At 54.5% G+C, this 14,664-nt stretch overlaps 2 protein-coding genes across 4 annotated transcripts in view; one reads left to right on the top strand and one right to left on the bottom strand.

The window, feature by feature from the left end:
• SBNO2 (strawberry notch homolog 2) overlaps positions 1-3,050 on the bottom strand; it is a 34,814-nt gene extending 31,764 nt beyond the window's left edge. Inside the window, exon 1 of the mRNA XM_042036584.1 lies at positions 2,876-3,050. The gene's annotated coding sequence lies outside the window, so the exon portion shown is untranslated. The remainder of the gene's footprint in view (positions 1-2,875) is intronic.
• Positions 3,051-3,649: 599 nt separating this feature from the next.
• Positions 3,650-14,664, top strand: part of STK11 (serine/threonine kinase 11) — a 32,564-nt gene continuing 21,549 nt past the window's right edge. Inside the window, exons 1-5 of one of the 3 annotated variants that reach the window (XM_042037194.1) lie at positions 3,650-4,650; positions 4,763-5,138; positions 10,228-10,311; positions 13,541-13,630; positions 14,390-14,522. In XM_042037194.1, the coding sequence (XP_041893128.1) occupies positions 4,849-5,138; positions 10,228-10,311; positions 13,541-13,630; positions 14,390-14,522 (597 nt within the window). In that variant the 5' untranslated portion in view covers positions 3,650-4,650; positions 4,763-4,848. Of the gene's footprint in view, positions 5,139-10,227; positions 10,312-13,540; positions 13,631-14,389; positions 14,523-14,664 lie in introns of all 3 variants that reach the window. The other 2 variants (XM_042037284.1, XM_042037101.1) reach the window with 2 other exon arrangements.

Genomic DNA, 14,664 nt, shown 5'->3' with positions numbered 1-14,664 from the left:
GCGTGGGTGCCGGCACGGCCCCTTCCCGCAGCCTTTGGACCAGTGCGGATCCGGAGCACTCGCCTCGTGTCCCACATGGATCCATCCGTCCCGGGATGGGGTGGAAATGGGAGGGAAAACAAAGTCCTGCAGCAGCCTTGGCTGCGCACAGCCGCAGGCCGAGCGGAGTCTGTCCAGTCCTTTTCCTCACAAAAGGATAGGAAATTCCTCACTTTGCCTCCCTGCAGGACCAGGGCAGCAGTTCAACCCACAGAGGACCCAGGAGAGCTGGAAACACTCAAACCCTGAGCAGCTTCCAAGGATTCTACCCACTGCCATGCCGCGAGTCCTGCTGTAGGAATTAAATGATCACAGGGCTGAAGAATGACCACCCCGGGCTCCTCACCCGTTTTTCCCACACCGGGCCTTTTAATATTTTTAATTTCCCCTTGCTTGCACTGGATTCATGAATCTTTGCAGTCCCAGGGTAGGAACAAAATCCCCAGGGGTCACACAAAAGCCTCCCAGATGGGTCTGGTTTTACCCCAGGACAGCAGCAGCAGGAGGGAACTGATTTATTCCCAAGAAGGGAAGTGCTGGCAAATGGGAACCACGTTAACAATGGGTCCTTGGGAATACTGGGTTCGTGCCAGAGGCAAAGGGGGAACCAGGAAGGTTTGAGACAGCTGTGTGGGGCTCAGTCCCTTTCTTTCCCTCCTAATCCTGCTGCTCCCAGGCTTCATTCATTTGCACACAGTAGTTAATCAAGGCAATCCTGTCACACTTTGCAACGTATCCTTCTTACATGGATCCTTCTTCTAAATCCTCCCCCCCAGCTCTTTATTTGGTGTTACACAAATACAAATAAATAAATAAAGTGGGAGAACACACAGGGATCCATCCAGCGCTGAACCAGCCTCCTCCCAGAACCACCAAACCTGGATTTCCCTTACCAGGATCTCCTTCCCATCCCAGCCCAGATCCCAACTCACACAGGAAACCCCAAGGCAGGGATGAAGCAGAACTGATGCTGCTCTGGGAGCACTGGGGCTGCCCTGTGCCTGCACTGGTGGGAGGCGTGGGGATGTGGCTGAGTTGTGTCCTTGTCTGTTTGTCCCCATACAGGAGCAGTGTCCCTGGAAAACAGCCTGGCTTCTCCAGGAATAGTCCTTCCCAGGCAGCTGGTCCCTGTGAGACAGCCTCAGGAAATGGGGACAAAGATGGGAGTTTTGGGGCCCTGGTCCCGTGGACTCTGCTGCAGAGCAGCTCCACATCGGGGTGCGCCTGGCCGCTGTCACCCACTGCCAGTTCCTGTTTTTTTTCCCCAGAGCCTGGAAATCCCCTGACTTTCCGTGGGGTGAGAGGTGCAGAGCCCTGCCGCCAGCTGGCCCTCTGCCCCCAGAGCTGCGGGAAGAGGCAGCCAGGGGACAGACCCTGCCCCGTGCAGGGTCCTGGCAGTGCTGGGCTGGGGCTGGGACCAAGGCTGGGACCTGGCTGGGGCGCCAGGGTCCCACAGAACCATCCCATGTCCAGATAGACCCTTCTGTGCTCCCTCAGCCAGGTTGAGGGGCTGTGGAGGGTGAGGGGACAGCGGGGGCTGTGCTCCTGCAGTGCCCCATGTGCTACGAGCTTGGCAGGTCTCAGCTGGTTCCCCCCAGCTTGTGCTCTCCCCACTGGGGGGGATGATGCTGGTGCACACGCTCAGGAAAGCCCAAGAGCCTCTGGCTTTGCCTGATGCACCCACAGCCCCCATGGGGGACAGGGCTGGGGTGCTCGGGGGTTCCTGGGGACACCCCATGTGAGTCCTTGGCTTGCCCCGCTCCAGTGGCCCATTCCTGGACGGTCGAGCAGGATTTTACCTTTGGGGGGGATTGTTGTCCTGCCACCCTGGTGGGAGAGGGAACAGGACAGGCAGCAGAGTGTGGAGTGCCAGGAGCTCCTCCAGCCGATCCTGCCCTCCCACTGCTGGGAACACCTCGGGAAGGGGATGTACAGCACTTACCAGAATTTGGGGGATGCGTTCCAGCACTTTGGACTCGGTGCCAAGACTGGAGTAAATCACCAGCCAGGCGCTGTCATGACAGAAGCCATTGAGGGAGGGAAAGGCAGTGCTAGCAGGAGTGGAGGGCTCGGCAGGGCAGCCCCTTCCTCTACACCCCCTCTTCAGAGCCCTTGGAACCTCCTCCCGACCCTTCACAGGCTCAAATTCCTTGAACAAACCAGCCCTGGAGCATCGCTGTGCTCTGATGCTTTGGGGACCCAGAGAGCTCTGACCCTGCTCAGGCCCCCAAAAACGGGCTCAGGGCTCTCCCACCTGTGCTTTGGGATCCGTGCAGTGCCAGCAGCTCTCCTGGAAAGGCAGAACTTGTGGATTTGTCCTGCCTTGTCTCAAAATAACTGCTCAGCTCTTGGAGCTGGTGCTCCACGTTGCAATCCCAGCCGAGTCTGGCTCCGTCCCTTTGCCCAAGGCTTCGACCCTCTGGCACAGCGGGGCTGGAGGCGGCTGCAGGGACATCGTGGTTCCCCTGAGCTGGCACTGCACAAACCCGATGTGCCGGCACCGGTTCCCGGTGTTCCCGGCGGGAGCAGGCACGGCACAGGCTGGAGCTGTCGTACCGCAGCCTCCCGGGCTGGGCAGGGGGCTCCGGTGTCCGGTGAAACCGGGAGGAGAGCCTCGTAGCGCCCCTGCTGCGGGGGGAGCAGCGTTGTGCAGCCCAGCCCGTACGAGCCAGCGGAGGATCCCCGCAGGTCTCCGTGAGGGGCAGGCGGCACCGAGAGGAGCCCGTTCCCTCGGGCTGCACCGGGGTCTGCCCGGGGTGCAGGAGCCGGGCGCCGTTATGTTGGGGATGCCCCCGTTATTTTGGCGATGCCCTCGCAGCTGCTTGGCTGGACTTACACGGCCACGCTGGGCAGGAGGGGATGAGGCGCAGCCGGAGCCGAGGGGAACCGCGCGGGCTGGAGGACACCGCGGGGGGAGCGGGTTCGCCCCAACCCCGAAGCTGCTGCAGCGCGGCCCAAGCACGGCGGACGGACCGCGAGGGCGGCGGGGCAGGGCCGGCTCCGGGCCGGGCCTCGTCTCCATGACACCCGCGTGCCCTTTGCCCTCCGCCCTTCACCTCCACCGCCCCGCCTCCGAGCGGTGACGGACAGCTCTCGCAGCCTATCGAAGCGCGTTACCGCCGCAAGCCCCGCCCTTCCTGGCGACGGACATACCCTACGACCTATCACATCTGCATTTCACCTCAAACCCCGCCTCTGAAGACAACTGACAGCTCACTTAACCTATCATATTGCACTGCCCCCGGCCGGAGTGGGTGGGCGGGTTGCTCGTAACGAACCAACCGGAACCCGACGTGGTACCGCCGCAGCCAATCAGCGCTCGAGCGCTCGGGGCCGGGGCCGGCAGCGCGGCCAATGGGAGAGCGCGCCGGGGCGGCGCGAGGCGCGGAGTGGGGGGGGACAGAACGGCGGGGGCGGGCGGGGACAAGATGGCGGCAGCGGCGGCGGCGGCGCGCGCGCGGCGGGGCGGGCGGTAACGGGGCGGTGCGACCGGGACAGGGAGCGCGACCGGGGCCGGGACAACGCCGGGGGGCAGCGGCCGAGGGGCGGCCCTTGAGCTCGGGGGTACGCGGGAGGCGGCGGTGCGGCGGGGCGGAGCGCGGCGCCGGGGCCCGGCCCGGTTCCCCCGCCCGGCGGCGGGGAGGGGGGACTCGGCCGGCCCCCCCCCCCTCCCCTAGTTCACCGTTCGGGCCGGTGGGAGCGGCCGGAGCTGCCTGCGGGGAAGGACCCGGCCCGGGCCGGGAAGGGCCCGGAGGTCACCAAACCCCCCCGCTGGGATTCCGTCCCATTCCGGCTCCGGCGCTGATTTTGTCGCACTAAAAGTGTCCTGTCCCCTGTCAGCCCTCCCTGCTCCCCCGCTGTGTCCTCCCTGCCCCGGTGACACCTGTGGGAGGTGCGGGAGGGACCGCCCGGGCCAGGTGGGCATCCCTGACCCCACTCGGTGAGGGGCCGGGCACCGGGCAGAAGGTCCCCCCGACCCCCCCGGGAGGAGCCGGGTGTTGGGGCACGGGGCAGAGAGAGTCCCCCTGACCCCCCCCGGGGTCGGCGGGGCCGGGGTGGGTTGTGTTGTCCTGCACCGCTGACACCCGGAGCAGAGGTGGTGACACATCATGTGCCAGGCGGAATCCCGGTGGATGAAGGATGCCCCCGGGAGCTCTCGGTAGGCACCGAAGGCCTCAAACTTTTGTAGGCGAAAGCGAAGACGCGAGAATTGTTTCGGAAAACTCCTTCAAGGAAACTTGGTTCCAGCTCCCCAACGGCTGAACCCCTCCCCTCCGCCCCGTGCTCCCGGGAGGGCGGCGGGAGCACACCTTCCCACCCCGGCTGGGAATCATGAGCTCCTAGGGATGGAAAGTCACGAGAGGGACTGGGAGCTGCTCTGGTTCCACGGGGTGGCCTGACGGCCCGGAGATGACCTAACACTGCAGGATCAAACTGGGCCCAGTCAAGGCCAGTTGACTGGGAAGAGCCCCCGGCAGCCGGGACCGGGTCGGAGGCAAAGCGAGTCCCAAACTGAGTGTGTCCCGTCACAGATTTATGTTCTTTTTCAAAGACATTCTGGAGCCAGGCCGGGATCTTTTGGCATCCAACTGACCTGGAAGCAGCTCTTAGGTTTGGTTTTTTTTTTTTTTTTTTTTTCCCTTTTTTTTTTGGTTTTTTTTTTTTTTTTTTTTTATTATTATTCATGTTTGTACAATCTTCTGGATATTTTTTTTCCAAGAAGGAGTAAAAGGGAGCGTTGGAAACTAACGAACAGGATTAAAGCCCTGAGCGCTTAAGGAAAAAACAGGTTAAGGAACTTAATCCAGGATGGATCTGCAGGAGCCCCAGCAGCTGGGAATGTTTGCGGAGAGCGAGCTGATGTCGGTGGGGATGGACACGTTCATCCACCGCATCGACTCCACCGAGGTCATTTACCAGCCCCGGCGCAAACGGGCCAAGCTCATCGGCAAGTACCTCATGGGAGACCTGCTGGGAGAGGGCTCCTACGGCAAAGTCAAGGAGATGCTGGACTCAGAGACCCTGTGCAGGAGAGCTGTGAAGATCCTGAAAAAGAAGAAACTGCGCCGGATCCCCAACGGGGAGGCCAATGTGAAAAAGTGAGTAAAGAGTTCTGGGAGCTGAGGGGGTGAACTTGGTCCTTGTTTTCCAGCTGAGCTCCTGTGTTGTTTTAGCTGACAGCGTGGCTCTGCTGTGGAAGTTCTTCCTAATCCACAGGCATTTAGGAATCTCTTACCTCTGAACAGCCGCCAGTGCTCCGGGTGAGGCTGGGCACAGGGAAGGGACAGGTTCCCGAGGGCCAGGACAGTCTGGAATACACCACTTTGGTGGTGTTTAATGGATAAAATGGTGTTTCCTAAGGCAATCCCTCTGTAAGGTCTCAACTTCCCCAGGTGCTGCTGGCTGGGAAAGGTGGGGGGACACAAATGCACCCAGGTCGTCACAGTCGGGGTTATTCCTGTACCTGCCCAGGTGTGTTCCAAAGGCCCTGGAGCTCTCTGGGGTGGCAATTCCTGCTCCCACCCGTGTGGAAGGTGCCTGGGATGGGATCCAATGTCCAGGGGGCACTCAATGGGCACAGGAAGTTTTCGGGTTTTTTCCTTGGTTTCATTTCTGAGGTGCTTGGGAGGTAACTCAAGGCTCTCCCCAGCTGATTTCTGTGGCTGTAAAATGGGGCCAAGGGTTGTCGTCTGTCTGTGCCTCTGACACACCTGGTTACTCAGGGCACAAGGACCTCATGGAAGTGAACCCTAGGAGAAGCCAGATGTGGGGCTGGATCTGTGGGGCTGGTGTGGGAACTTTCCCTTCCCGGGACCTCGCAGCAGCTGCGTCCCAGCCCTGCCAGGAGCTGCTTATCAGCCATGCAGGAGCCTCTGCAGCCCAAACAACCCATGAGGGTTTATCTGGGCTGGGAGGGAGAGCTCTGAGAGGTCGAGGAGACTCTTGTGGTGAGCCCTGACCTGCAGGGTCCCGTGTCTGTCCCTCAGTTTGATTTCCCAGTTTAGCTGTGGGATATTTCACATCCTGTCCCAGCGCTGCTGTCAGGGAGCTTTCTCACTTTGCCTTCCAACCTTTCTTGACAGCCTTGGCAGTGGAACAGTCACATCCCAAGGCTGGGACCTCCCCTGTCTCTCCCTTCCCTTCCTGGCTCAGGTTCAGGATCCAGCAAACTTGGTTAATGTGTAATAAAATGTTTCTTGTTTTTCTGGTAGAGGCTGGGTGCCCCGTCCCTGGGTCCCTCCACGGGCACATCCAGAGCTGCCACTGGGGAACGTGGAGATAGTTTCCTCCTTAGGGAAACCTTTAATGTAAATTAGATAAAAAGAGCTTGCCCACATCAGGAGAGTTCCCTGCTCTCAGAGCCATGGGAATGCTCCTGTGTCCTGGGGTGAACTCTGTGGAAGTTTTATTCGTGCCCAGAGTGGGGCTGAGAGTATCAGATGGGTCATTAAGGGAGTTGCTAAGATAGGTTTTCTGTGGACGTTTCCTGGCTCAGCCCCTCCTGCTCCAAAACACTGAGACAGATTTTAGGTCTTGTCTTGTACCCAGGGTTTACTTTAGTTCAAGTTCCTATTTCTGTCCCCTCGTCCTTTCCTCTCTGCCCACCTATCCATGTGCTTTATCTGCTGCTTCACTGGGGAATTTTAAGGCAAACTGTTGTATTTTGTGGTCCCCTGGGCCCGTGGCACTCTGAGCTTATCAGAACTCTTCAGCACTGCTGCGACAGGGAGTGAAAGCTGTGTCTGCTCTGAGTGTGGAGATATGTGACCAAACCCAGATGTTTGAGTGGTCAGTGTGGGAGGAACAAAGTTCTATGGGGTCTCCAGGTGGTGCTGGATGGGACACTGACATCAGTGTTTTAACGTCAACATGGCCAGACTGCCCTGGAATCTCACTTTGGGCAGCTGTGTCGGCGCAGCTTCGAGGAGTTTATATCCAGAAACTGCTCCTGTGTCACAGAACTGCAGGAAATCAGGTTGTGGGCTGGATCACACTGTCAGGTTCTGCTTTCTCTCTTGGAATCTGATCACTGAAGTGGTTTCCAGTGTTTCCTACCACCCAGGGAAAAGCTGCACGTGAGGCTTGGGTTGTTGGGCAGAGGTGATTGAGTTACTGTGGTGGGCTCGTGCCTCTGCCCCCTCACAGGGCACCTCAGTGCTGCTTCAGCTGTGCTGATAGCATGTCATCCAAGGAATTCCCTGGAAAATAGTTCCTAGACTGTGGCCCTCGGGTGAGTCCATGAGCACTAACACACAGGGGAGTAATGAGAGTGCAGTAATGAGCTGTGGAGGATCATACAATCTGAGCTGGGCCTTGGGCACCTGGACATGTGGGGCTGGAAATAGGATGTTAATGCCATCCTTGGGTCACTTGTTGCTGATATCCCAGGCTACAGCCTCACCCCTGCCCCAGCCCTGTGTCCTGGTGTTCTGGAGACCCAGAAATTACAACTAAAATGTGTTTGGGACTTCGATCAAATTGAATGATTTTTCTCTACCCCAAAATACTCCACTTCTGGCCCAGGAAAATGAGCCCTGAAGGGCTCTCTTGAGTCTTGGAGAAGATGTTGAGGCCTTAAACTTGTAAGACAGAGTTTCCTTAAATCCATTGGGAGAATCTTCATTTCTCTGTAGAGCAGGTGGAGGTGGCTCAGTCAGGCAGATGCTGCTGGAACTCATCCCTGCAAAAAAAAGGAGTTTAGTGGGATTGCCAAAAAGAGGCAGGAAAACCTGGCAGCCTGTGGCTGCAGCAGCAGAGGTTTAATAAAGCCGTGTGCTAATAGCCTCACACGTTAATTAAGTGTTTGGGGCTCTGTGGGATCCCAAGTGCCCTGTGCTGTACTTACCACCTCGGCAATTGCTCAGGTTGGAATTTGTGCTCCTTGGAATTCCTCGGAGGGTTAACTTGGGTCATGGGGCTGTGCCGTGACAGTTTGTTCCTGGGATCTGCATGTCCCAAACTGGAACTTCCAAACAGGGACATCTCTGCTGGGGAAGGACTTGCTGGAAGCCCCGGAGGTGTGGACTCAGGTGAGAACAGGCTGATCCCTCCTCCCCAGACACGCATTCCCTATGGAGCCGCGTGGCTCAAGGACTTCCTCTGCTGAGCTGGGTTGAGAGGTGAAATGCTGGGAGCTGTAATCACAGGTTGTGATGGATCTAGAGCTTGCAATGCCAGACATCCCTGCAGGAGCAGAATGCGGATGGACCCTTGGGACTAGGAAAGAGAAAAAGCAACACCGAGATCTTCCTGGCACTTGCAGCCCTTGGGCTCACACGGTCCCGGAGCTGGAACTGCACTTCCTAAGCTTTCAGGATGTTGTGGGAAGAGCCTTGTGAACCGAAGGAAGGGATCGAATCCTTTGGCTGTGTTGCTGGGTTTTGTTTAGGCAGGAATGACTGGGAACAAGCTGTAGGAAGAACACTGGATCTCACGGTGGAGATGTTCAGGAAGGAACGTCTGCTTTCCAGGCTGCCTTTGGCATCTTCCAAAATGGTGTGGCACATGGAACAAGGAGGCAGCTTTGCTATTTACAGTTCTGAGCAACAACACCCCCTGTTATTTGCCAGAGCAGGTACCTTGCAGGGGATAAGTCTTAATCTGCCAGGATGAGCTTAATGGAGCTGACAGCTCGAGTTAGAAGGTCTTTTCACTCCTTGTCTTCCTCCAAGGGGGTTGTACTTGGAAGCAGGCCCTGCCCTCGGGCACTCTGTCTGGTCACACATTTGCAGTGGGCTGGGGTGGGGTTTTGGTGTTAATTTTGGAAGAAAAAAAACAAATTTAGGCCCGTTCTAAGGAGGTGAGACCTGTGTTCCCCTACTCGAGGGGTTTGCAAAGTGAAACGGGATCAGAGGTGACTGGGCTGGCTGTCCCTGCTCCTCAGGCATTCCAGAGCAAAAGAGGGGCTAAAAATAGAAGTAATCTTTCCTCTGGGAAAAGGGCTGCTTGGCCTCTGCCCCAGGGGTGGGGGCACTGCCCCGGCATTTTGGATTGGTTCGCAAAGTCCTCCTGGGGGGGGGAAATTGTTACAGAAATATGAGATATTTCTTGGTCCGTTGAAGGTGGGAGGAATTAGTGTTTGTGCTTCCGAGCTGTATTACAGGGAGTGAGCTGTTGGGATCAGGATTTTAAATGTGTTCCCAACGTTAAAAGCAGTTGTGTGTGAGTGTCTTTGCTCCCCTCTGGCAGCCCTGGTTGGAGCCCTTGGCCCTCTCCCTCCATGCTGCAGGATCTCCTCAGCCCCGCACTGACACTGGCTGCAGTTCCCGTGCTAATTTAATCCACTTCAGCCCTTTGGTCATTCCTATAATTAGACCTGTCTGCCATGTCCGCAGAACACTTGGGAGCTTTGCCGTGGTATCCCGGGTCTCTGCTCAGCTCTTGATGGCTACTTCTAAATCCAGAGCTGAGAAAGGAGGAGTCTCCGGCCTAAACTTTGGTAGTGAAATAATTCACGCTGCTCAGGCATCCTTAAAAGATCAGTAGGGATTCTCCTTGCACTCCTGCATCAGAGAAGCCTTTCTAAGGAGCAGCTCCTGGTTGTTGCTCAGCCTTTGTGCTGGCCCCAGCTCCTTACTGGAGCTGCTAATTGTGCCCATGAGGGGCTCTGAGCTGGCTTTGGGCAGGGGCTCTCACTTCCCAAGCTGTGCTCAGAATTCCTTGTAGTGCTGCTTCCCAGAGGCTGAGCTGATGAAGTGTGACCACGCTGCCTAAAGCACTTGCCAAATGGCTCGGGAAGGGAGTGGGGAAGGAGAATTTGGGAGCTCAGCACAGCCCAGGATGGAGCAGCAGCAGAACAAAGTGAAAAACAGGACCTGCACTGCCAGGCACCAACACAACTACCCTGACCTGACTGTCCTGCTTTGCCTGTTTCTCTACAGCTGGCATCCAGTGGGATTTTGCAGGCTGAGTTTAATGCAAAAGAGACTAAACCGTGATTTGGGGCAGGTACAAAATCCCTGGAGACAAAGATCAGAACAGCTGACAGAAAGTGACATTCAAGGGGCTGTTCCCCGAGCCAAGGGAAGGTGGCTCCTCACTGTTTTACGTCATTTATTCCCCACAAACACAGGATTCAGTTCAGGTCTCTGAGCTGTTCAGTCAAGTTAAGTTTGGGTGAAATTTTGGAAGAAATGGAGTTGGGAATAAGCTTTTTAAACATAACTTTTTCCTTGTCTCTTCCTGCAGGGAAATCCAGCTCCTGCGGCGATTACGGCACAAAAACGTCATCCAGCTGGTAGATGTGTTGTACAATGAGGAGAAGCAGAAAATATATCCTTTTGCACAGGGCTGTTGATCAGGTTTGAATTCCCACTGTTCCCTGCTGTAGTTCTGCCTTTTGGGAAGGCCCTTTTGGATGTTTCTTAAGCTTAAATTTTTGCAACTAAATTGCTTTCACTGCTGTTAACCATCCTACCCGCCTGGGAGACTTTCCACACAAACACAAATTCACACAGACACTGATCAAGGCAATTTTATCCTCCCTTTGCTGGATTTTCTGTGACTCTGCCACACTGAGAGCACTTTGCCTTCAACCAGGGTGGAAGTTGCTGGAGCTGGTCCCTTGTAGCACAGTGTTATAAATGGGTGCTTTTATTTTTGACAGTGTTTTCTAACTACTGTCTTCTTATTACAGTACTCCAGAAAAGGAGTAATTTAATTGTGTGCGTTAATTAGATCAAACACTCTGCCACCAGATCATTAGGATAAAGCAGTGTGACAACTTCTGCTTGTGCAGTGGCTTCGACAGAGGGGGGGGACTGCGAGTCAATTACTGATAGAGAGATCCCGTTTAATTAGGGAGAAGGGAGGAGACAGTGTGGGGAAAAGGAGCCCAAGAGAGACATCGTGTGTCGGTACCAGGTGATGACAACCCAAAACCATCACTGGGAGATGAGATCTCTCCAAGGATGCTTCTTGCTGGACTTTCTGAGCAGTGCTGGTCCACAGAGTTGGTTTTCAGTGCTTTTCCCTTGCAAGGATGAGTTGATTTTGTTATTTTTATCTTTATCTGCTCCTGCACTCTCACAAAGTTTGTTCCTTCTTGTGCTGATTCTGGCAATAACTGGGAGAATTTTGCTGGAAGTGGCAGCAGGAATTCATCCCTGATCTTGTTCAAACCCTTCCCCAGCTCCTGTGCTGTATGTCCTGGGCTGTGACAGAGCAGACCTTGAGCAGCCACATGGGGAAGAGGTTTGGGAACTGATCCAGCAGAAAAGGGACTGTCTCCCTGAGGCTGCCCTGGGGGCAGGGCCCTTAGTCGTGCACAGGGCTGTGTTTGTTCCTTGCAGGAAGGATTGCCAGGTGAAAGCAGAGTTGAGGTTTAGGGGAGGGATGTCAACTTCTTTCTTGGTGATAAAAAGAAATCCTCATTTCCAGACCAAGCATTGTGGGATTGGAAATTTGGGCTGTGGAAGGAGGGATTCTGTTCCCACCTGAGTGTTCTGTTGCTGGTGGAAGTGCACTGCAGGCTTGAGCTGTTTGTCACAGAGTCACAGAATGGCTTTGGAAAGACATCAAAGCCCATCCCATTCCACCTCCTGCCATGGGCACGGACACCTTCCACTATCCCAGGGTGTTCCAAGCCCTGTCCAGCCTGACCTTGGGCACTTCCAGGGATGGGGCAGCCACAGCTTTTCTGGGCACCCTGTGCCAGGGCCTCCCCACCCTCACAGGGAAGATTTTCTTCCTAATATCCCATCTAACGCCCCTCTCTGTCAGTGTGAAGCAATTCCCCCTCGTCCTGTCACTCCATGCTCTTGTAAAAAATCCCTCTCCATCTTTCTTGTAGGCTCCCTTCAGGTTAAGACAGTGTTTGAGCAACTCACCTAATCAAAGCCTTCAGTGATTTTCTGTGGGAAAGGAAAAGCTGTGGTGACTGGATTAAAAAGATCAACGACTTTTAGTATTTAAGGGCTCTTTGCTGGCCTGCTGTGGCTGGGAGTGCAGAGCTGGTGGTGAATGGAGAGCTCATCCAGGCAGAAAATGAGCCCAGTTCCATGAGCAGCATCCCAGGGATCCCGTTACCAGTGTGTACAGCTGAGTGTGGGAGCAGAACCCCTTGAGGGGGAGAACTGAGAGCTTGGGGCACCTGTAATAGATCTGCTCCAGCCTGGCAGTCTGTTCTCTAATCTGATTGATCAACCTGAAGTAGATCAGTGACCAGGGAGGGCTGAGGAGCAGCCTGGCCATTAATGACACCCAGCCAGGCTGTCCTTGAGCCTGTTTGCTCCTCGGGAGCTGGTCTGGATTATCTGCTGTCACTGTTATTCTCCTGACAGTGGGAGAGTTGATGTCTCCACATCACTGTGATACGAGTAGTTCACAGATTTCTTCCAGAGTAAGAAAGGGTGGAAATTAATTTTGGGAGCTCTTTCTTCTGTTCTTGCTTTTATTGATTTACTGAGTGTCTTTGTGCCCATCAAAAAAATCTTGTTTCAGGTATATTTAGAGTATTTTAGGGTCTCTCTGAAGAGCAGCTCATGGGGAGTGGAGCAGGAATTTAATGAGTTTTCAGTGTTTGGAGCTGCTAGATGGAACACGCTGGAAAGGGGAAGGACAGTCTTCAACCCAGATCCCACATAGGGCAGGAGTCTCCCTCCTGCCTCAGGTGGCTTCCTGGAGCAAAAGTAACTTATTTTGGGCTTAGGTTAAGAAGGCACCTGCCAGGAATAATTAGTAACCAAAGGAGTGTTCAGGGTTTCTGGGGAGCCCTGGCAGCCTCTGCTCTGTCAGGACACTCCTGGATGTCCCAGGGTCTGTTCTCCCAGGGCACTCCAAGCCATGCTTTGTCTTCAAAAGCCCAGGGAGAGGAGGAAACAGGCAATTACAGCATCAGGCAGTCTGGTTCCCATTTTTTTGGCCTCAACATTAAAGCTTACAGAGATAAAAACTGGAATGTGCTGCAAGGGAACAAATGCTGCAAAGTGCCACCAGCTCTTGGCATTCTGTTGTAACTGTTTTTATCCATGTGGTTTTCAAAAAAGCTTCCCAGCTCTCCAGGGATCCTGTCTCCTGCTACTGGAACACTCCTGTGGGGCTGGGGGTAAGCAGCAGCTGTTCCATTGAGCACACAACTGGGTTGTTTGGGACAGGGAATGAGGAATAACCAACTTTGGGGAAGGTGGTGGGAGCTCGCTGTCACATCAGGTGCGGCACACCCAGGGCACTGGGGGAATGTGCTACAGCTCTTCTGCCAGGGAGTTCCCAACTTTCTGTGCCCACTTCAGGGTGTTTCCCGGTTCTCTGTCATGCCTGTGAGATCCCCAGCTTGTTTTCTGTGGAATTCCCATCCTGTTCCAGGTCTGGTCACAGAGCTGCAGCTGCTCATTTAGCAGAAGGATTTCCCTGTAGGTGCTTTCCTGTCCTGTGGGAGCTGGAGGAATGTCCCTCAGTACCTGGGGAGTGCAGCCATTCCCTCTGGGATGGGGCTGCTGCCCATCTGAGGAGTGTTTAACACTGAGGAGTGTTAACCCTGGAGCTTCCTTAACTCTGCCTTCACGTATATGGTGATGGAGTACTGTGTGTGTGGGATGCAGGAAATGCTGGACAGTGTCCCAGAGAAGAGGTTTCCAGTGTTTCAGGCTCACGGGTAAGTTCTGTTCCTGTCCCCACTGTGTTCTCTCGAATGGAGAGCACATTCTGCTCTGCTCAGGCTGCGTTTGAAAGCAAACCTGGCTTTGTGCAATAATTTCATATTTTACACCCGTGCAAAAAAGTGAAAAGCTTTCTAAGTGGCAGCAGGGATTGCCCTTAGATTCTGGGAGGAAAACCATCTTTCTATTGATTTTTCTGTTACTTTTGTTTTACTTCCTGAGATACCCAACAGCCCCCCCAGTCCTTGTGCTCCTGCTGTGCCAAAGGGTGTGAGGGGGGAATCTCCTGCCTAAATGGAGGTCAAGCCACAGTTCAGCATCAGAAAAGACTTTAAAGGCCTTGGGATGGATTAGGGATTGGCAATATGCAGCATGATCTGGTAGCTGGGGTAGTTAGCTGGGATAAGCTGGAGCCCCTTTCACTCTGCAAGGAAAGAAACCTGAGAATTCTGGGAATAGATACAGAAACATTGTCAAATGGATCAAAAGGATCAAATTGGGGCAGAGCAGAAAATCTGTGGCAACTACATAATTTTATGGTCATATTTTCATTTTATTTTAAGGGGTCTCTGAGATTACAGACAGCCCAATACATTAGTATTACTTCTGGGTATTATGAGATGAAACACTTGCCTGCATAACTGCCAGGCTGCGTCTGGGTTACGGTAATGGCCCAGAGTCTCTGACCACAGCAAAATGCTCCTTTCTGCTGGCTAAAAGTGTTTGATTTTTTTCCCCTCTGCCTCTCTCTGCAGGTACTTTTGTCAGCTTATAGATGGCTTAGAATACTTGCACAGCCAAGGGATTGTCCACAAGGATATAAAACCGGGGAACCTCCTGCTAACAACCAATGGGACACTAAAAATATCCGATTTAGGCGTAGCAGAGGTATGTGAGAAGCACAGCAAAGTCAGAATGGGGCATTCTAGATTGAGGTCACCTCTGTGGTGTCATTGATTTATTGTGCATTTAGGCTTTTGTTCTGTTGCACTTGCAGAGAGCTCTGAGTGACTGAATATTTATTGCAATT

Source organism: Corvus kubaryi, unplaced genomic scaffold (assembly GCF_017639235.1).
Source record: "Corvus kubaryi isolate FWS band 111438036 unplaced genomic scaffold, C.kubaryi_AGA036_p1.0 121, whole genome shotgun sequence".
In the NCBI taxonomy this organism is placed as follows: domain Eukaryota; kingdom Metazoa; phylum Chordata; class Aves; order Passeriformes; family Corvidae; genus Corvus; species Corvus kubaryi.
This window is presented reverse-complemented; position numbering and strand designations above follow the sequence as displayed.